Here is a 24367-nt window from a genome sequence, read left to right on the forward strand (position 1 = left end):
GGGTTGGGTAGTCGTAAAAAGTAAGTTAGATGGTGTTGCAATTTAAGTATGATTTGTCATCTGGGTGTGAAATCGTTTATGCGAGATACATATACAAGACCACACACTTTTGTTCTTCTAACGAATCAGAAAGCACGAGTTAGAGTTAGAGGACGAACATATTCACGAGTGCGCGGAGCGCACGAGTGAATATATACGATCGCGCAATAAACTCGTGCTTTCTGATTCGTTAGAAAAACACAAGTGTGTGGTCTTGCTTTTATCACATACCTTCCGTATCTGGTAGAGATCGATTCAAAGACTTATGAACTTTGATATTTTTTGCGAATACCGGGAACTTTTCAGTTCGCCATGACAAGGGGTTCCCATAAAAAGTAGTTCCGGCTAGTAGGTAAATACAACAGTCCGTATTGTACATGTGCAATACAGAACGTTGTATTTCATGGTCTGAAAATTGTTTATATTACTATAACAAGATTGAACAGGTATGTGATAAAATACTTGTTTGTTTCGATAGCATGTCATTGGTCCCCAGTCAAATAATATTTTCATAAACAACGGAAGGAGCCAAGCGGGTATTCTTGTTGGGAATCTTGATTTCGGTGGCAGTTTTTAATCATTGTAACATGCAGATGACAACACGTGTGCAACGATGCGTCGTAAAGACTACGTCACTTTCTCAATTTGTCACGATTTCTTCAAACCTATTTTTCAATTATTACATAAATGACAAACGTACATTTTGTTGTTGTGAAGTTGAGCGATTGTAATACATTTGTACTTTTCGGTAGTATTGTCTGACCGAGATTATTTTAGATAGGGATTACAGATATTCCCATCACTACAAGTGTACTTTTGTATCTACATCTTATTTTATTCACATATATTTCCGAGTCATTTTTGTTGGTATATTTTTTTCGTCGCAAAGGCGTTAAATATCAAAATCGTTAAATACAGGTTACTTCTATGACCTCTGGACGCCTCTATTTTTCGAAACACCTCATATTTACCAATTGTATCATATAATCTAGAGAGCAACAGAGTAACATCAACTTACCCATATATTAACGTTTCTCTCCATTGTCTAACTGTCCCTGTCCTTATATTAGTGTCAACAGTAATATTGTATCGCAATTAATGTACATCGTGTATGGCAAATTTCAAGTTTAAGATGACACAGAAATCAGTTATATCATCCTCACGAAGTTAGAGCTCGTTACCCTCCGGTACATGTTTAAAACGACTATATTAGAACATCGCTGCGCGAGTCCAAATTATCGGTTTAATTGAAAAAAATAAAAACAGCGTCTTTAATAACAGCGCGAATTGAATATAATTAAATAAATATGGTATCAATAATAAAATATGGTGCATTATATCTGTAAACGAAAATAGTTTACAAAGGAAAGACGTTACTGTTCCCAAACTACCGCGTTCTGACAGTAGTGTCACTGCATATCGCGTTCTGACCACTTACTACAGCCGTCGAGCTCAACTTCAGTGTCTTACATTGTAAATCAGAGAACATTCTTTGTTACAGGTAGTATGGCGGAAACTACCCTCCACGACGCCCCTCACGATTGGTCGCTTCCTGTACATCAGTAACGATGCCATTGCCGTGGAACACATATCCGATTCCTATTACTGGAACCTGCACATCCACCCTGTGACAGTGGACGACGAGGGCGAGTACGAGTGTCAGGTTGCCTCTTCGGACAAAACCATCCGCCAGCGAGTCAACCTCACCGTATTAGGTACGTAACATCCGCCAATAAGTCAACCTTTTGCCGGTTTAGGTGCTTTAAAGTCACCGACGGATCAACCTCATGAAACGATATATTTGTTATGTTTCCTTCACCAGTGTGACATCATCATCGTCATCAGGTTAGGCATCATCAGCCGGTGGGTCAACCTCATCGTCATGGTAACCTAACATCAGCTATAAAGTTGGCCAACTTCATCGTTATGGTAACATTACATCAACTATATAGTGGGCCAACTCGATTGTTATGCCCCGGTCACACATCCACGGTCGGACGCCGGAATAGCCACGGATACGATCCGGCATAATTAGTGGCAATCCGTAGTGGTCTGCAGCTGTCCGTATTGTATCCTTGGTCAATCGTTGTAGTACTTGTATATCCTGGAAACTTTTGAGAATATCCAGACAACCATAGAACATCCTTACTTATCGGTAGTAGAACGTTCTAATCCGTTGTAGTCCGTATTAAACCGTAATTTTCCGAACTTATTCATAGTTCATTTCCGGCCTCAAGTCGCCGAGGATCGGTACGGTTAGTTGCGGTGAACTACGTTCTTGTACTACCCCGAACGAGCTTACCGTGACAGGTCCGTGGCGCTCCGTGCGATTTTGTACTAATCTGTGCCAGACCGTTCTAGTTCATGCTACCCGAACAAAAATCGTAGCGAACCGTTGTTAATCCGCAGTGCATACGCCGTGATACGTGTCATTCCGTACTAAACCGTACCGAACCGTAGCAATCAGTATCACTCCCCGTTGTCAACTAGCCCCTATCCGTAGTAAAACCGTGGTGCATCCGTAGCGGACCACGGATTTAGACTATTCCGGGGTCATCTATGAGTTTCCATCCGTAGTGGATCCCGCAAAACGATCCATAAATGTGTGACCGGGGCATTATGGTAACCTAAAATCTCCTAGTGGACCAACTTCATCGTCATGGTAACCTAACATCCCCTAGTGGGCCATCTTCGTCGTCATGGTGACCTTACATCAGTTTTATAGTTGGCCAACTTCATCGTCATGGTAACCTAACATCCGCTAGTGGGCCAACTTCATCGTCATGGTAACATTACATACGATATAAAGCGGGCCAACTTCATCGTCATGGTAACATTACATACGATATAAAGCGGGCCATCTTCGTCGTCATGGTGACCTTACATCAGTTATATAGTTGGCCAACTTCATCGTCATGGTAACCTTACATCCGCTAGTGGGCCAACTTCATCGTCATGGTAACCTTACATAAGATATAAAGCGGGCCAACTTCATCGTCATGGTAACATTACATCAGCTACAATGTATATATAGCGGGCAAACTTCATTGTCATGGTAACCTAACATCCATTTATGGGCCAACTTCAGCGTCATGGTAACATTACATCAGCTACAATGTATATATAGTGGGCAAACTTCATTGTCATGGTAACCTAACATCCATCAATGGGCCAACTTCATCGTCATCAAAATGTTAAATGTTTTGATGGGTTTTTTAATGTCGACTCGTATGTATATGTATTATCATTTTCTATCTTTATGTTTTTTCCTGGTCTTGCACAGTGGTTCGGTCATTAGCGCATGCAGAACAGGTGTAGATAAATAACTTGAGTTCAAACTTATTTTGCAGCTCGATGGGGGTCGAAACCATGTAAGTGTAAACACTGATTAGGAAACACACCTTAGTGTCACTTTGGTACATCCACCTGTTGGCTCTTCCTTCCTCCTACATACGCATTCCTCAGAACGTTGATTTGTATTTTGCTTTCACAAAATATATCTGAAATGTTTTTTTAACTCAGAAAATGTCTCATGTTTTGTACAATTATCCAATTAAATAGTGTCTTCCCGCGTGTTCGGGTATGTTTCCTGCATTCTCAGTAAAAAATTTATCACGTTTTTTGCCAATAAGGTATTGAATTTTAATAAAATGTGTATATCACTCATATCTTTTACACTGTGACATTTATATCAAAAGTGATTTTTGTCACAGTGTGAATATATCACTTTATTGCATTTACCAATCAAAACAGTTCTTTAAACTCACTGCCTTCACAAATTATTTAGACGTCTTTGCTACAGATGCTTGGATATTTATTTATCTCCACAAATGATCAAACTTTGCAAGCAAACCAGTTATTAGTAGAAAAAGGTAGGATTGTACTGAGTAGATCGTTCAAACTGGTGCACAGTCTCGTTGTCAAGTGTGACGTCATCAGAATATGGCGCCATAGATGAGGCTATAAAATATCAAACTACTTTGATGCACTAACGATGTTGTTGTTGTAAATGGTTTTTAATGTTAAACTTAACGGTATCCCCGTTGAATAAGAAATATCTGATATAAGATGCGTCACTCGGAAATATCGATATTCTGCGATACTCGTGAAATATGTGGTATTCAATAGGAAACAGCTCAATGACCTCTAGTAAGACCAGTTCTGTCCTCTGCACATAACAGTATTAAATAAAACATTGTCCGCGTTCTCAATAACATAACACAAAGAACTATTACACGTGAATATTTTCCAATCGAAACAGTATATGCTATTTTCATCAGACTGTCAGAGTAATCTGGGACGAATTGTGACGGAAATTCCCGAATGGTTTCGGTTGGCGTTTGTCAACAGACGGAAATAGTCACTATCGAGTTCCTGCAAAATGGCTGTTCCACCATTTTATAAAAACCAGTTTGAAATGTATCGGAAATCAATAGAAATTACACGGAAAGATACAATAGCATCATGCCATTCCGTTTGGACGAGGCAATGCTGTATACAATGATCATGTATTTAAAAAAGATGCATTTCAATCCTTAAACAAAGCTAGTATGTATTTTTTAAATTAAGGAATATTTTCTAATACAAAGAATTACACATTTCTTCTGTAAAGTATTTACTAGTTACAGGATATGGTACTATGAATATAGTTGACAATCAATTCATTTGTATATATGCTTGTATATTTCCTGTGATGCATGTATAGAACGGCTGGTTATATCATACATGTATGTACAGAATCACCGGGTCGATATTCTTATGGTTAAGTAGTTCTTAATGGTACATTTCTACATCATATCAACCATGTCCTGATCTTGGTTCCAATATTATCCTTTGTCATAGATTTAAACATCATTTTATTTGTGATATCACTACCGCCAACTTTCCAATAACCGGCATATTTTTCATGCTAATGGCGTTTTCTAGTATTTCTTTAGGCACCCTAATGTGTGTGTTTCAATGTATAGATATATGTTTTTTGAGATCTTCAGTGATGGTTTAAGCAATTAAGACTGGTTTCCAATCCTATTTCTGTCTTTTAAAACAATAAGTATGTGTATATATCAAGAAATTGCTTTATATCATGTTCACTTAAATTTAGGTCACTCACATTGGAAATGTAAAATAGAATAGCAGTCAATGTTTCGGAAATGAAACGTCAATTTATGTGGCCTAATCATACATGTAACCCTCCTTTTACGTTTATAATTACGCATTGAACATCTAACGGAAAATCTATAAATAACGGAACTTTTCTGTTGAGTAGTACCCTGCTACAAGGTAAGTCGACAGGGCGAGAGCTCCTCAAACCATTCAAAGTGTTAAACTAAGCGATTCCACGCTGTTGTAATAACAGCTAATTCCAGTGTCGACGAATGAAAAAATGTGTCAAAAGGTGGGTTTGCTCAATACATTCCATGAAAAGCATGGCCTCTAGCTGAGCAGGTTAGGGCACGTGATCTGTAACAACTGTCTTCGGTGGTAGGAGATCTATAAAAAGGCTTATAGTAACAATGTATTTTGAGATATTATTCCATTTTACAAATTTTCTTAAATGTATGTAGTTAAGTCATCATGATAGTTTTTTTTACGAATTCGAATCATGCATAAAAATCGCAAATATATAACTATTTTTTACAAATAAATGAAACAGTGTCCATGTGATCGATACAATGAGTTCATCGGGCAATTGCCTAATAAACCCATCAATGGGCGAAAGCGCCAGTAACCTGTTTTTCTAGTTTTATCTATTTTAACCATTTTCATATATACTAGCGGAGAATTGTTATAGAACAAGTATTACCAACTGTATATACATGTACATGAAAATTCACACACATGACCGAGTATGACACATACACAAATCCGTGTGTCATTGAAAGTTTTTCCCGTGCAGTTTGCTCTCTATATAGGCGTTGACCAGTTTGCACGTTTTTCTCGTCCAAGAGATCCAATTCGACAGTGAAAGTTTATTTTTCAACTGTTGGGTCATTCTGTTGAGACCAGTGAACAGTAAAAACAGCATCATAACGTTTTAATTTGTGATTAATGCTATGCCGAGGCTCAACGAAAAAGACCGCCTCCGGATTATTGGTATGCTTGAAACTGGTATGGGCCAAGCCGTTGTCTCTTCACGTTTTCATGTCCATCGAAACACAATCTTGGATTTGAAGAGACGACATCAACAGTTTGGCCACGTCGGCGATCGACCTCGTGCGGGACGTCCACGTGTGATGTCACGTCAACAGGACAACCATATTCGGCTTGTCCATTTGAGAAATCGCTGTACGGAACCGATTGCGTGAACGAGCTATCCCTTCGTGACGTCCTGCAATCCGCCCAGTTCTTCTGCCACGTCATCGTGTAGCACGTCTGGACTGGTGCAGAAGGCATCTGCGATTTACTCGACAGGATTGCGCAGGCATTTTGTTAACGGACGAGTCGCGAGTCCACCTGAATAGTAGTGACGGCCGTTCCAGAGTGTATCGTCGCATTGGAGAACGTTTCCGTGACGCGTGTGTGGTACAACGACGTTCTTTCGGCGGAGGCAGCGTTATGATTTGGGGCGGCATCACAGCCAACGGCAGAACGCCTCTGGTGGTTGTTGACGGGAATTTGTACGCGCTACGTTACCGTGACGAGATCCTCCGGACCCACGTCGTTCCATTCGTGCAAGAGCAGCAACGTTACATTACGCTACAGCAGAACAACGCCCGGCCACACACAGCTCGTGTCGCTATGGACTTTCTGGCCGAGAAGAACGTTGACGTATTGCCCTGCCATGCGGTATCCCCCGATCTGTCGCCCATTGAACACGTCTGGGATGAAATGAAGGGCACATAACGTGTATTACCTAATCAACCGGCGACGTTGGTTGATTTAACTGCCGCGTTGGTACAGATCTGGAATGCCATCCCACAAACATTCTTGAACCGTCTAATAGGCTCCATGCGTCGACGTTGCCAGGCTTGCTTTCAGGCAAACGGTGGACATACGAGGTATTAACTTTGTGAACTCAGAATTGACCCCTGCTGTGTTTACGTCACTCCTGAGCGGAACTTATTGATTCAATAACGTGGAAAATGGAATGCAACTGTTAATAAATAACAAATAAATTGTCCCTGAAAACCTTGTTGTTCTACGTCATACACATTTATTTTGATAACACAGTTTAGGCATGCACAGTTTCTTTTTTCCGCTAGTATATTTCGGTATAAGAAAAGTCGTTATTTATTTTCAAACTATTTTGTTAATTAAAGAAACTCACAGCTATATGTATACTGTTTCGTCAGTTATAATCCGGAAACAGACCACTGTTTCATCCGTAGCGATAAACGCTCGACTCACCATGATCAAAATTCAATCAACCATCGTGACAAGTGCTCAATTCACCATAACTGTAAAATAGATATAGCTCCTATATATCATGCCGTGTTCATCTCACAGACACATTTATATGGCGGGAATCGTCAGCCAAGGCCAATTGAAGACGGAACTTATTTACCATATTTAGTAAGTATCCTGTAACAGACACGGTTGTCACGGTAACGCCGTAATAAGTAATGTCTCTGTTACATACACCAGAGAGGACGTGGAGAGTGACAAGTATTTAATTAGGGAAGTAACAGGTTGTATCAATCGCTCCATTGTCACAGTGTGAATGGCATTCTACAGTTGTACCTCAAGCCCTGCATTCCTGGCGCACCGTGGAATTAATCTGCTATATAGTGGCATCCTTTGTTTTCATTTTTCATGTTTTTTTTCTCAAATTTCATTATCAATTTTGTGTGAAGCATGTTTCTGTTCATGCACTGTACCTTACCGTCACGTAAACAATTCCTAACCTTAGTTCTACTCATATTTTATACGGCTTCTTGTTACATCATTTTGGCAATGAACCTTTTCATTACACGTAAATACAACACCTCTCTTATCTAGAACCTGGCACATATCATTCGGAATGACCAGGATTATAAACTCAAAGTACGTCCGCATGTCAACGAGTGCTTTTCCCGGCTCATTCCTTACCCTGGTTTTCGTTTACGGTCTTGTAGTAGTATTTTAGGCCGTTTGGCACAATAGAAACAATGCAATACCGAATTATGACGTTTTGTCGGTGTCTTGAAATACTGAGAACTATATTTATACGTATTAATTCCGGTTACACACTACGACACAACCCGATCTATGGTCATCGTTGACTATTATGGTCAGGGACATTTGCATCAGTATGCTTGTTTGAAACAGCAAACAAGTATTATAAGCAGCCAATGTTGTCGTGCTTCTGACGGGTGTTGTTAACACCTGATTGTGCTAAGGTGAACCACGATGAGTAGAGCTCGGGAGGACACAATCGTATGTGTATAACGACAGGTGTACGCTCTCATGCGTCGAATTTTTGTAGGTTGTTCTTTTTACACAAACATATCCTTTTGGTGGAAATATATATGCTTTGATTATTATAGGACTTATAGAAGATAATTCATGCGATGTTCGGTCTTTCCAGAAATTTAACTGTCATAGCCGGAGGGGTTATATAGTTAATCAAATGTCATGCTCACACTGTATTTTATTAATGAATTTTACGTTCGAAAATAGAGTATATAAGATATCCACTACATCATACTATATCCGAGACTTCAGCTGGCCAGGGTTATATTAAGCATGTTTATGGTCCTTCAATGTCCCCTCCCCCTTTCGTTCATAGAGCGCGAGTCGTGCTATAAAAGTTATCGGGAACATTTTAACAGTTATTGCTAGCCTGAAATCTCTGTCATCAGCAACATCACAGATATTTGTGAAATGCCTGTTAAAACCATTTTAAATATGGATGGATATTGTCACTGGAAGTGTGTGAATCACGTGTCAGCATCGCCATCACAAGACCACGAGTCTCTGTAGTGGTCGCCGTTTTAGCACGTCCTCGAGAGCGCGTGTTTAATGAAATAAATATGGCCTCCGACCGGAGAAGTTCAAAGTTAATTTTACTTAACGTCCGCTTTTCGCCCCGTTTGTACGTCGAGAATAAGCAGCTTTACGGTCTGTTCATTGCGGTGATATTATGCCATTAAGTTCTGCACCAAATATAAAATGTCGATATGGTGGTTTTTTCGAGACTTGCCGTTAACGTGTCCTTCCGTAAAACACGGTGCTGTTATCTAATTTATTAGTAACTTGCATGTTACCAATTTTACCTTGTCATAAAAAGATCGATCTGTTTAGGAATCATTCAAAACCATCCTGCTTATCAATTATTCCATGACAACCAAACGCTCTTCCTCTTCCCGTGGCGACAGTGCTATGTGGACATTAGTACAAACGTAGTAATGATCTCTCCCCTATCTATAATGAAACGTCGTTGTGATTTCGTAAGCTTGTTCTGTAAGCCGTCGACCGCCATCATGCTACAATGTATATTGTGGTAACAGAGGGTTTCAAACGTTAGAATCAACATAGCTCCATAAAAGCTCCATACGCCATTAAAGTCAGAGTCGATCCCCTGTGACCAGTAACGGTATCTTTATGAAGTATACTCATATGATCAGGTCTTACAAGAATGAACGCTTGCCACTGTAAAATATAAGTACTGTGAACAAAAACGCATCTCATTCTGTGGCTGAGATTCAATGATATCTCTGTTACTCTAGTTTTATTTCACAGTAAAAACTCTTCAGAGATTTGCGCCGAAATTAATTATCAATTAATTGTCCCCTATGAAGGAGGCAATGTATGTTTCCCGAGTTCAATTATTAAAAAACACAAATGTTCCCCTGACGATATAAAACGCGTTTGGGATTGCTTTGTGTGGGATTGTAACTATTTCTATTCTGCTTTCCTCAATGTCATATGACTAGAGTTAAGACGACGACATTGAGTCCTGATTGACGGTATAGAACGAAATTTAACTTAATAAAACGGACGTAACTTTTGAAATGCCTTTTTCCTGACAGTCCAGTTCTGATCGCTTGTCCTCCCCGGCCTTGACTCCAGGGATTGTCTCCTGTTCCTGATGTTCTTTGAGTATGTTTGTTTCCGAACAATCGTTTATTTTTATTAAGTTTCAGTGATGAACTAGATTACTGTGAATATTTAAGAAATACAAACAATAACGTCGCTATCTATACGGAGAATGACAGCTAAATTATTATAAAGATAGATACGTTGATATACTTCAGAATGGTGTATCAAACCAATTCAATATATATATTATATATATATATATATATATATAGTAAAAAGGGATTAAATGTCCTTGTGAAGGAAGTAAATAAAAAAAAAATAAGATTAACGACCGACTAAAAAACTAGCTGCTTTCACCCTTCACATGGCTCTTCAGGTTTGAAGAGCCCTGTGAAGGGTGAAAGCAGCTAGTTTTTTAGTCGGTCGTTAATCTTATTTTTTCTATATATATATATATATATGTAGTCTTTGTCGTTTGGCGAACAGAACTGGCATTGGTTGTACTATCACTGCATTGGTGTCAGTACTGTTTTGATGGTATTCCTTCTTAGTGTCGGCTGTAGTATAAATAGCTCGCTAGACTCCGCACAATCATTCCATTAAAAAGTTAAGCAAGATGTGCATCAACTGTCTAGTATCCGCCATTTTATGGCTGGTCACTGGGGATCGAACCCCCATCTCCAATCACACAGATTTGCTCGTGTCTGTACCACGTGACACTAATATGTGACGTCGCAGCCGCGCGTGCCCTACCTTCTAGTGAGCACACAATACACGCCGCGCCACCACTGTATCACCCGTGTTTCTCGTTATATCAAATCACTCCCAATCTAAAATGGTCTTTTGTATCAAAGTACACATTGTGTGGCGTACGACGACCAGCTGCTTTCTGTTGTTATGTGTAAAGACAACAAGACTATAACAATGCATTGATTTTTTATGTAATTTTTATTGCTTTATAGTGTTCCATTTCAAAACACAAGATCATCGTTTCCATGTGAAATGAGAAATGCATATTGTATTTATATGTAGCAATGAGCATGTTTTGAATACACAAATCACTTTTAAATGAACAAAATAATATACATGAATTCTTTCTACTAATATTGTATTTTTATGGCGTTGTTTTATTTTGTAGATAAAAAAGAAAAAGTGAAAAGCACACCGGGTAAGTAAAAGCTATTGATTTTGTAGATTTTGTTAAGTACCATTGAGGAAGAGAGTAAAAGGTTGGTTTTATTTATGAGTGAAATCGTATCCACTGACCCACATAGTCGCTATTACTCTTTGAGACAGACGATTTATTGGCGGGCGTTGATAGATTTGTGCTAAAATGTCCAGTCTACCATACTCATGGCTCTGTTACCGTTCCCAACACAAGAATACTGCTAATTTACAAACACACGGATTGTTGCTACCGTAAACGCAGCACATGTACGACAATGTAAATATACGATGTACATATAATTTGTTCCAACATAAGTGTGTAGCATACCAGTTCATCTTATAGCTCCTAAATACCGAACAGCATTTGGTTTCCCGAATCAACTCCAAACCTTTTGCCACATTTGGATATAACCGCTTCGAAAACTCTGTAGTCACGTATTAACTTTAAACGACATTAAATCCAGCTCTGTGTTCACGAGAATATTGAAATATGTGTAGTGATAGACGGCTGGTGTCGGCGTGTGTAGTGAACCTCACTTAGACTTAGAAATACCTCACTTAGACTTAGAAATAGACGGCTGGTGTCGGCGTGTGTAGTGAATCTCGCTTAGACTTAGAAATAGGCGGCTGCTGTCGGTGTGTGCATATGTATGTCACTTAAGCCACACGTGTCAATACACTCCATTCTTTACAATTAGCAAATAACATATTCCTGATTACTTGTAATATATTTAAACGGAGCCAATTTAATACAAGCACACAAGTACATTTTATATTCAGTTTCCACGTCATTCGTTAAGATATCAAGCCGAAATAAAATAGTTAAATGCAGACTTACGGCACGCTCGCGTGCATTTTGGACTCATTTACAGTTCTATCCGCTGTAAATTAAATTTAAAACGTTTCCTTCATTTAGTCTTGTCTAATGAATTCTAGCTAACGAAATAACATCAGGCCGTGTCGTTCTATCGAATTCAATAATGGCAGTTTTTGCATTATTGTTTTACCTTAACGAGAAACTCTGCGTAACGATAGGCCGGTAAAATTCGGTAATGGCGCACACCGCGAAAGGATAGGATTATACTGTTCTAGTGTCACCCAAGTACACTTACGGCCGAAGAGTGATCCGACACAACCAGCTGTAGCTGTACAACACAGTAACGAACTTTGACTTCATTATTTCAACAGTTGAACTTATTTACAACAAAATCAGGGAAGAAAATGTTTAGATGATTAATAATTATAAACAGAGTAAGAATATAAGTTCTCGTAGCAGATAGAGTTTCACAAATAAATGTTATTATTCTCGCAGCAAACTGAGGCTTCAACGATGGATGTCCTCACGGCATATTGATATAACGCCGATGTTCTGATGTATAATCTCAAGTCAGATTAAGATTGTACTGTTGTTCATTCTGAAGGCAAATAGAGGTTGAAGGCAGGTTGATGTTTCAACAATGAACCGTTGTTCATTCTGAAGGCAAATTGACGTTTCAACAATGTACCGATGTATGTTATGAAGGCAGGTTAAGGTTTCGCCAATGTACCGTTCTATGTTTTTAAGGCAAATGGAGGTTTCACCAATGTGCCGATATATGTTTTGAAGGCAAGTAGAGGTTTCACCAATGTACCGATCTATGTTTTGAAGGCAAGTGGAGGTTTCACCAATGTACCGATCTATGTTTTGAAGGCAAATGGAGGTTTCACCAATGTGCCTATGTTTTGAAGGCAGGTTTAGGTTTTAACAATGAACCGATGTATGTTATGAAGGCAGGATGGGGTTTCACCAGTGTACCGATCTATGTTTTGAAGGCAAGTGGAGGTTTCACTAATATACCGATCTATGTTTTCAAGGCAAATGGAGGTTTCACCAATGTGCCGATCTATGTTTTGAAGGCAGGTTGAGGTTTCACCAATTTACCGATCTATGTTCTGAAGGCAAGTGCATGTTCCAACAATGTACTTATGTATATTCTGAAGGCAGATTGGGGTTTTATATTTCACAATTATATTATGCAAATGACTTATGTTTAACAAGGACATTATGATTACTAGTTGGGTATTAGTAATTAAGATTATAGAATTGATGTCTTAAAGTATGTTTTTCTTTCCCATTGTGCATATTACTTCAAATAATGTATAAGTTCAGTCCATATTAGCAAAAATAGCAGATTTATCATGTGACCAATTAATATTTCATCGATTTATTAATCATACAAGTATTATGATCCACTAATAGTTTTCACACTACTTGAGAAAATACTTATTTCCTAGTATGTTCCCATGGTCTATTAATTTGTTATGGGTACTGGCCCATGCTGATGGGAGAGTCAGGATTTGGTTTGGGTTTTCAGTTGACCTTTCAAAACTGTTCCGGTATATATATATGAAATCTATTAAATACTCTAGTCCTTTTGTATAACTACATATGATTTTGTCATATAAAATTATGCCAATCGTTTTATGGGAACCCAAACTAGGTCCGGACTCCCATAAAAAAAATTTATGTCTAAAGTAGTCTTTCTTACCCATTATTCATAAAACTTCAAATACTGTAGCCTATTTTAGTCCAGTCCACAGACTAACTGTTCAGTGATGTACTAATGAAGTATTTGGTCACAGAGATGTAGAACGAAGAATAGCAATGTATTCAGTTTGGGTTTGGACATTCGGAATGACATGTTTTGTTATTATTTTGGGGGTAGGGGAAGTTGGGGAGGNAAAAGTTCATATGTATATAATGTTTTGTCTAGTTTATACATGCATATTCATTTCCTTTTTAATCAATAAAGCAATTATATTTTCTTGTCCACTTCCGAAAACAAAAATCATTGTAAAGTTATTTTTCATTATAAATTCAGTGTTTTCAGATATATGGTCTGTCTAAAAGTAGGGAGTGCTAATTGTAGGAGATTGTCCACTGACCCGATAAAAAGAAGGGACATTTTTGACAGATGTAGAAAACTTTATGATATTACTCATTCAGATAAGAAGACTGAACGCATTTTGAAAATGGAATGGGGGTATGAAGCGTGGTTCAACTCCTTTCAGTCTAATAGTAGGGGTGTTGCAATTTTATTTAAAAATACTTTTATGTATAGATATAAATCTACGAAGCATGACTTAAAAGGAAAATTTCTTATCTTTAATATAAAATTAAATTCCTGTGATAATTATATAACATTATTAGCTGTCTATGGTCCCAATGGAACTAGTGTTCTTTTCTATCAGCAATTAGTTAGACAACTGGAACTCTGCGGAAATAATTCTATTATTGTAGGTGGTGATTGGAATGTTCCACAATATTACAGGTTAGACACACAAAAAAAATATGTGAATAACAACAATATTACCAATCGGTAAAATATTAGAGCTTATGGAAAAATTGACTTAATAGATATTTGGAGGATACAACCCAGATAATTTACTGTTTATTTTACATGGTACTAATAGAAAACAAGCAAAGCTAGATTATTTTTTGGTGTCATCTGATCTTTTATCTTACGTTGATAGATGCGATATAGGTTTAAGTTATAAATCGTACCATTCCCCTGTTTTATTATCTCTAGATTTAATTTATCAGAAAGGGAACATAGCCTTCTGAATGACGCAGTGGTTGTAGATATTGTGAAAGAATGTGTTTCTGATGTAATAAATCAATATTCAGTTAGTGACATGCCAAATATATTTACTAGTGATGACAAGTTAGTATGGGATACATTGAAACTGATGATTCGGGGCAAAACTATTGCCTACTCCACTTTCAAAAAACGCGAACAAAATAAGTTAGAAAATGAACAAGAGACAGAATAAGAAGAATTACAAAAAGCAGAAAATAGGAAAAAATGAGAGAATTACTGAACTAGAAAACGAATTAAAAATGACGAACAAAATCCAGATGGAAAATAGAGGGTAAAAAAATACTATGTATTTTTGTAATTTAGAAAAACGCCACTACCAAGAAAAGCTCATCCCCAAATTAATATATGACAACGGTAATGATATAAGTAATAAAGCTGATATATTAAAAGAACAAAAGAATTTTTATCAAAGATTGTATACAAAATCTAATAATGATATTACTCAGCGTCAGTTTTTGGATAAAAATAATCCCCTTATCAACAAACTTTCTATGGAAGAAAGGAATAATTTAGAAGGTGAAATACAGTATCAATAATGTCTTAATTGATTAAAAAATATGAAAAAATTTAAGTCACCGGGAATAGACGGGTTTACTATTGAATTTTATAATTTGTTCTGGGTTGACATATAGTCCTTTCTCATTCGTTCTATAAATCAATCTTATAACGAAGGACAATGATCATGTTCGCAACGACAGGGTATGATTACCTGCATTCCTAAAGAGGGGAAATCTAAATTTTATATAAAAAAATTGGAGACCTATTACGTTATTAAATGTAGACTACAAAATAGCTTCTGCTGTAATTTCAAGTAGATTAAAAAAAGTTTTAGATATTCTTATAAGCGAAACGCAAAAAGGGTTTATTAAGGGAAGGTACATAGTTGAATGCACTAGATTATTAGGTGACTTATTGGATTGTACTGAAAAAGAAAATATTCTGGGTTTGCTTTTACTAATAGACTTTGAGAAAGCTTTTGATTCTTTAGAAACAAATGTTATATTCGAAACACTACGATTCTATTAATTTGGTCCATCAATTATTAAGTGGATTGAAACATTTTATTATAACAATACCTGTTGCGTTGCAAATAATGGACATTGTTCAGAATTTTTTGAAATTCAACGGGGTGTCAGACAAGGAGATCCCATTAGTCCTTATATCTTTATTTTATGTGTTGAATTGCTGCAGCAATTAAATATAACCCTGACATAACTTGTATAGATAAAAGTAATTCTGAGTTGTAAGTAAATCAATTTGCAGACGATACATTATTCACTCGCTCAGATGATCCTAACGTATTGGAAACAGTTTTAGTTTCTTTAGAAGATTTTGCAGTAGTTTTCGGTCTTAAAATAAATATGCAGAAAACGCTAGCCGTATGGAATGGATCCAGGCGGGGCTGTGGTTCGGAAATTCTGATACAAACTTTAACTGTACTTCCAGATCCACCTGAAAATACTATTAGAGATATCCAGTCGACTATCTTTAATATTATATCGAAAGGGAGATTGATAAAATTAAACGAAATGTTATGTACGAGTTCAGAATGACTTAAGAAGGATTAGTTAGAATTTCAATATTTTTTTAACACTTTTTGGAAAGAAATTATATGTATATGGCCACCTATTGTAGAAAATAAACCACCCACAACCCCACAACGAATTGTTTCCCAACCTATCTGATATAATGACAATATTAAAATAGATAGAAGACCTACTTTTTATAGACATTGGTGTTTAAAAGAACTAATAAATAATCGTTTCATGTCTTTTGAAATGTTCACAGAAAAATATGATATTGATACTACTTTTGTAGAGTATAACGGTCTTATAAATACCATACCAAGGGACTGGAACCGGATCCTGAGAGAGCAAAACAATGTACCGATACATATTACTACTTGTAAAATGATGGAATATATTAATAAATATGATAAAGTTACAAAATATTTCAACAAATTATTGTTTAATAACTATAAAACAAAACCAACGAGTCAAGGAAAATGGAATGAGGTTTGGCAAGTTAATATATCTGATGAAGCATGTCAAACTTATTACAGTACTTATCTCCTAGACTTCTTACTGATGACACCAAACTTCAGAATTGCCAGTTTGAAATATTGCATAATATTCTATATACTAATGTCAAATTAATGCAAGCTAAACTAATTGAAATAGAAAGGTGTACGTTTTATGAATTGGAAGGGAGACAATGTTACATTTATTTTGGGACTGTTGCTATGTACAGGTCTTTTCTAATAGATGTTCTCTTGTAATTGGATTTGGACGTATGTTTGTAACACATGTTGTTACAATTGTATATATGATTGAATATATATAAGTATATATGAGAGAAAAATAATAACGTGAATGGTTCTGTATCCATGGTTAAGGTTACTAAAAAACAGCAGTAACGAGAATTGTTATGTATCCATTGCTACGGTAACCATTTAACCACTAGTAACGTGAATGTTTCTGTATCCATAGTTACAGTTACCATCAAACCACCAGTAACGTGAATGTTTCTATTTCTATAGTTACTGTTACTATAAAACCACCAGTAACGTGAATGTTTCTGTTTCTATAGTTACTGTTACTATAAAACCACCAGTAACGTGAATGGATCAGAATTAATAGTTAATGTTACCATTAAAACAACCACAATTTACGTGAATGTTTCTGTTTCTATAGTTACTGTTACTATAAAACCACAAGTTACGTGAATGGGTCTGTATTAATTGTTAATGTTACCATTTAAACAACCACAAGTTACGTGAATGTTTCTGTTTCTATAGTTACTGTTACTATAAAACCACAAGTTACGTGAATGGGTCTGTATTAATAGTTAATGTTACCATATAAACAACCACAAGTTACGTGAATGTTTCTGTTTCTATAGTTACTGTTACTAAAAAAACACTAGTAACGTGAATTGTTATGTATCCCTGTTAACGGTTACCATAAAGCCACCTGTAACGTGAAGGTTTCTGTATGCACAGGAACGGTTACCATAACATCACCGGTAACATGAATTTTTATGTATCCATAGTTACGGTTACCAAAACCCCAGCATTAATGTGAATTGTTATGTATCCATCGTAACGGTTACCATAAAACCACCAGTAACGTGAACGGTTCTGTTTACATAGGTGAGGTTACCATAAAACCACTAGTAACGTGAACGGTTATGTATACATAGGTAAGGTTACCATAAAACCACCAGTAACGTGAATGGTTATTTATACATAGGTACGGTTACCATAAAACCACTAGTAACGTGAACGGTTCTGTATACCTCGGTAAGGTTACCATAAACCACTTGTAACGTGAACGGTTCTGTATACATAGGTAAGGTTACCATAAAACCACTAGTAACGTGAACAGATCTGTATACATAGTTAAGGTAACCATAAAACCACCAGTAACGTGAATGGTTCTGTATACATAGGTAAGGTTACCATAAAACCACCAGTAACGTGAATGGTTATTTATACATAGGTACGGTTACCATAAAACCACTAGTAACGTGAACGGTTCTGTATACATCGGTAAGGTTACCATAAACCACTTGTAACGTGAACGGTTCTATATACATAGGTAAGGTTACCATAAAACCACTAGTAACGTGAACGGTTATGTATACAAAGGTACGGTTACCATAAAACCACTAGTAACGTGAACGGCTCTGTATACATAGATAAGGTTACCATAAAACCACTAGTAACGTGAACGGTTCTGTATAAATAGGTAAGGTTACCATAAAACCACTAGTAACGTAAATGGTTCTGTATACATAGGTAAGGTTACCATCAAACCACTAGTAACGTGAACGGTTCTGTATAAATAGGTAAGGTTACCATAAAACCACTAGTAAAGTAAACGGTTCTGTATACATAGGTAAGGTTACCATCAAACCACTAGTAACGTAAACGGTTCTGTACACATAGGTAAGGTTACCATAAACCCACTAGTAACGTGAACGGCTCTGTATACATAGATAATGTTACCAAAAAACCACTAGTAACGTGAACGGTTCTGTATACATAGGTAAGGGTACCATAAAACCACTAGTAACGTAAACGGTTCTGTATACATAGGTAAGGTTACCATAAACCCACTAGTAACGTGGATTGTTATGTATCCATATTTACGGTTACTATGAAACCATCAGTAACGTATGCCAAAACAAACAAAATCTTGAGTTTGAGTCCTGATTGGGATACGAACGATATCGCTGCGAGCATCGATTTGCAAGGAATGTGTGAGTCGCTCACATAGCTCAATGCGACATCCGAAATTCACGTCTGTAGTAGCTGAGTAAGTAGTTCATTGGAATGTACAAATATAAAGATAGGAAGCGGATAACAGGTGATCGCAATTCATCACAAGTGTAGGAGAGGTGATTTTTAAATCAACTATACAAACTAGAGTTACATCCGCCATTGTAAGGAAATTTAACTGAAAACACTAAAATGCATTTTGTTCTCATCTTTTAGAATTTTAATGTAAATATCAAGATTGTTTTCTGTCTGAAACAATCCATATTCCAAAAAATGGATGTTTCATAAAGCCAAAATACTATTCTTCTATTCATGCAATATTTTTCCGTGTTTGAAGATTTTGCGAGCGTTATATATAACACAAATTATAAACAGTTCAATATTTCTGACGGAAAGGAATCCTGTTGAAGAAAATAACAAGCCCGCGTTATCTTATCATGTAAGGACGGAACATACGGATGCTTGAGATTTCCTATTCTCGTCACGAGCGCTAACACCGAGATTGACAGTGTAGTATAGTAATTGGTGCGCGAGCTGGGAAATCCTCACTCCTCATCTTGCGCGAAACTGAACAATGGCTTCCGCTCATACATAAAAGATGGCGACTGTCACGTGTTGTTAGAATGTTAATCAATGGCTGTAGGGTTTGTAAGTAATTTCACACGACTGATGGCGGTGGATAGGAGACAGAGTCGGAGGTGCGAGACCCGGTGACAGGTGTCACATCTTCCCCGACTATTAAACCCGGACTCCTATTACGATGTCCAAACTTCCGGTTCGGGATCGACTGGTAGGTAGGGCCTTATTCAGCTAATAAGTAGGATAATATTAAGTAATACCGATGAAGCTCATGCGACTATTTTGTAGAAATATCGAAATTAACTGAAGAAGTTCTTCATGTGACGGTATGCTAAATCAGAAATGTATTTCTTATATATGTCAGTAATAGGAGACATATGCATTTTAGCTATCATCATACTATTAAACAATTGATCTTCAGTTATATGTTCTCAGCATTTATAGTTTCTGCTAATACATTGTACCAATAGGGATGCCCAATTAAGTATATACAGTATTACGCTTCCTGACAATACTAATATGATTCAACGATTGCTTTCGATTAACATACTTGTGTTCTAAGTTTTACAATGTACTATCAAAAGTGTCGCACAAAACCGCCTGTCATGCTGTGACTGAGTGCGCGATTTGTAGGCCGCAGTCACATCTTACCGTCACGCACGTACAGTGTAGTTGACCGTATAGGGGATGATGACCGTAGTTGACAGTAGTAGACCGTAGGTGACCTTAGTTAAACGTATTAAACTTAATTAGACGTAGTTCAAAGTAGTTATAAACGTAGTCACCCTTCGTAATACACTTGTTTTTCTTGTCGTACTTTCGTGCCGTCATTTCCGTATTGCGTATCGGGCATTCCATCACTGTAGTGTAAATTATAGTAACACCTGGTAAACAATAGTACACGTGCGTGACGATGATATTTCAGAAATTATGCTTATAATAGAAAGACATAAATTTACTCACGAGAAGACACTCGCATGCGATCAGAGGACTTCGGGAAGGTCGTATATGAGGCGCATGGAATTCAGACTGATGTGTTATGTTTACCGACCTCACCTGTACATTTCACGTGCTAACACTAGTTGACAAGCTCGGGTTCGCTACGGCTTTTGTTGTCGAGCGAGTTACGCTGTGTCGGGGAAATCATTTTACAAATGCAATAACAATAACTCTGTGAAAATAGTGTTTTGTGAAATATCAAGATCCCTATAAAATGCTACCATGCGATAGTCTATGGTACAGATCAGGCGTAAGCGGGCTATGGAATCCAAAGTGTACGTGATTGAGAGTAATTTTGTTCCATAAAAGAGCAGTAAATTGACAATCTTAATGTCATAGTTTAATTTGTTTCCGTCGTTTTTGGTATAGTAACGAAAATAACTGTCATTGTATAAATTTTAACCCTCTGCATAAAGTTCCGATTTTTTTCAAGGTAGACAACTAGCACCAGGATCAAAATGATTGTAAAATGTGAAATAAATAAATAATTAAGGCTTTGTGTGTATTTCTTTCAATTTTTTACTCTATTTGAATGAAACTATGTGTCTAGTTTTCTTTTAGCTATTATATAAATATTTTTATCCATACAATTTCAATAAAAAACACTTTGTGTAACGTGTTTAAGATATTTTATGATAAATAAAATATTTGTAGGGTTGATTAGCAATGCTTCTTTTCATTATTTTATTGTTTTAATAGTATTGAACAATGCCACACACTCAAAAAATGTGAAAGTGTAAAATTTTACAAAATTTCGATTTTTTCGGTATTTTTACAAAAAAAAATCATTTTATCGGAATGCTTAGATTGTCATAAAATCATCTCTACATGGTGACATAACCAGTATGTGAAACTTTCATTGAATTCTGCTGGTTAATTGCAAAATGGTGGAGCCTCCTTAAGACCAACTGTCAAACTGTGGTTGAGTGAGCGATTCGTAGTGTTTACCTGTACAACAATGTGACGTAATTGTATATTGCATACATGTACATCACTCGACTCGGGACTATACACTGTATAGAACAGGTTACTGGTAAGATGTAGATATAGACCCCTCTCCCGTTAGGCTAGTATCTGGTCAGTTTTTAGTGTTTCTGGTTGTAACTGCCTCTTTGATTTGTCTTTTTTTTATATGTTATTCCTTTTCAATTGTTTTGGCATTGTCCAAATCGATGATGAGATCTTGAAACGTGGCGACGTGTTTATTACGAACCTGTAAATTGTTTGTGTATGAAGTAAACTTTGATGTTACATATTTCCAAACTGACGAATCTAATAAAACATATGTGTTCTGAATAAATTTTCTTGTAATTCGCTATGGAATTTGTATGAAAACACAACTGTAAAATTAGTTGTATGATACTATAGTTCTTTAGTTATTATTGTTTAATTAATAAAACATGTTATAAATTCATGTAGGAATGGTCTGAACATTTGTTATGCTTTAAATAAAATATATAGTGTTACCGAGAACATGTAATTGACGACAAAACAGTGTTGAAATCATTTATAATTGAGCCATAAGTACGGTTGTGAGGTTCAGGTTTAAAATGCGTTTAATTATTTTCCTCCCCAATCAGCGTAATTTGCTTCCGACGACAGTGGGTTCTGGCGTTATTAGCTAGAACTTCCAGTGTCTGTGGGTCCAACGCGTACAATAGACGTTGTTCCGAGCAGGTTCGCTCAACTAACCTCCAAAATACCCGTATCTCAACTAATTAATATCTAACTTAATTGGGTAGAAGAAACCTACTTTAATTGGGACGTAACTGAGGGGTTGTTTAATGAGCACAGTGCGTGCTAGAAGCAAATGTTATGTTCAGTGATATGACAACAGACGATGCCAACAGTTTGTATACCAGGAGGTATGTTCCTTGATTAGGTCCAAGTGTGACTACGGTTAATTGTTCACGTTCATCAGTAGGCAATCACTTCAGCTTCAACATGAGGTGAAACTGCGGTCAACGCCAACAAGGCTTTGGCACGTCATTCTTTGAGGGTGTCATTGAAACTGACGTATTGCTGCTTAAGTTTCAATTCATTGTAATACAATGCCTGTATATCAAGTGGCATTGGTCCAAAGTGTTCACCCGAAATCCCTATCAACTGATGAATGCATTCTGTAGTTGGTGATTGAGTGTGAAAATATCAGTCAACAGCAATACGTCTTATGAGTTCTTAATAATTGAGTTTGGTCCATTTCACTAGTGTTAACAGTCCAATTTCACATATATTATGTATATGTATATGTATATTGTATATGTATATGTATATGTGTATGTGTATGTGTATGTGTGGGTCAAAGAAGTAATATAGACGGTAAAATCCCATATAACACTGGATCCTAATGGAGGTATGTGGGTAGGATACGAATTATTTAAAACAGTATATGGGGCAAAGAAGTAATTCCAACAGTGTGGACAAGTTTAGGTTGTCAAATTTTCGGAGCGATCCATATATATTTACATTCTGTGTTGCATTTGCCTATATGTCGTTAGTAAACCAAATTGCAGTATATGAGACTGTATACTACAATCTACAGTGATATGGCTAGTGTAGGATTACGGCTGGTACAAGATAAACAAACATGGCCGCCCGATACTTTCGGTATCAATAGGCCTATAGTCGGAAAACTATCTGGGTTCGTTAGCATTTAGCGATATAGGTCATCACCAAAAAATAAAGCAATTTGACAAATTATGACAATACAAATTTATTATAAGATGTGTAGGTACCACAAAATTATTGTAAGCGCCATTCTAGATACAAAATTACCAAGTTTGTCAACGTCATCACACAGGGGATCGGTTTCGAGATTTTGAGGTATGCATAACATCAGTGAATAACCACAACACTAAAATTCAGCATTTCTAAAAACCTTGTAAAAGTCGATGGTATCGACAAGGTTTTAAAATTTGTATTTTCAGTGATGTCATCCATTACTCAAAATCACGAAACCGAGCCCCTGTGAACGTCGTCTGCTAGCGATGCTAATCTGACCGATTAGACATGGAAGCTATTTCAAACGAAATGTCATTGGAATCGTTATCACCTACTGAAAGGACCACTTTAATTAAACGTTTCCGAGTATATATGCTTCTGAAAATTACGTAATATTCCAGTTGAGGGAAACAGGCGTTTCCGAGGAAACCAATCAAGTCCGTTCAGCGCCGCATCACTTCAAAATACATGTAATCTATCAATGCGCGAAAAACATCTTTAATTTTAAACAAGCAGAAGTTATGCAATCATTAACAATTTTTAAACATATACACACTCAATGAATTATATGAAATAAATAATAAAGTTAAGTTTGTGTTCAAACCATTTTATGTGCGTGTGATTTTCAATGACACGAGGGACTATATTATTTCTTCTGGAAATGTCGGCTGTTCTGGGATTTGAACTTACTGACGTCGCTGATATGATAAGCGGGAAATTAAAACGTATTTTTGCTTCAGTTACTATACAAAACAAACTATTAACGGGCGACATTCTATTTATCTGTCACCCAAATTGCATTCATATCGACTGTATACTGCATCTGGTAACAGTTCAATGCTTAAGTGTATGTATATGTATATGTGTATGTATATGTATATGTATATGTGTATGTATATGTATATGTGTATGTGTATGTGTATGTATATGTATATGTATATGTATATGTGTATGTGTATGTATATGTATATGTGTATGT

General features: G+C 36.7%; 1 protein-coding gene across 1 annotated transcript in view; it reads left to right on the forward strand.

Moving 5' to 3' along the window:
* The window catches only part of LOC110445573 (kin of IRRE-like protein 2), a 182160-nt gene that overhangs the window by 145175 nt on the left and 12618 nt on the right, over positions 1–24367 (forward strand). Inside the window, exons 3-4 of the mRNA XM_021490240.1 lie at positions 1541–1754; positions 11138–11167. Coding sequence (XP_021345915.1) covers positions 1541–1754; positions 11138–11167 — 244 coding nt within the window. The remainder of the gene's footprint in view (positions 1–1540; positions 1755–11137; positions 11168–24367) is intronic.

The sequence above is a fragment of the Mizuhopecten yessoensis genome, unplaced genomic scaffold, assembly GCF_002113885.1.
Source record: "Mizuhopecten yessoensis strain PY_sf001 unplaced genomic scaffold, ASM211388v2 scaffold2329, whole genome shotgun sequence".
Classification (NCBI taxonomy): Eukaryota; Metazoa; Mollusca; class Bivalvia; order Pectinida; family Pectinidae; genus Mizuhopecten; species Mizuhopecten yessoensis.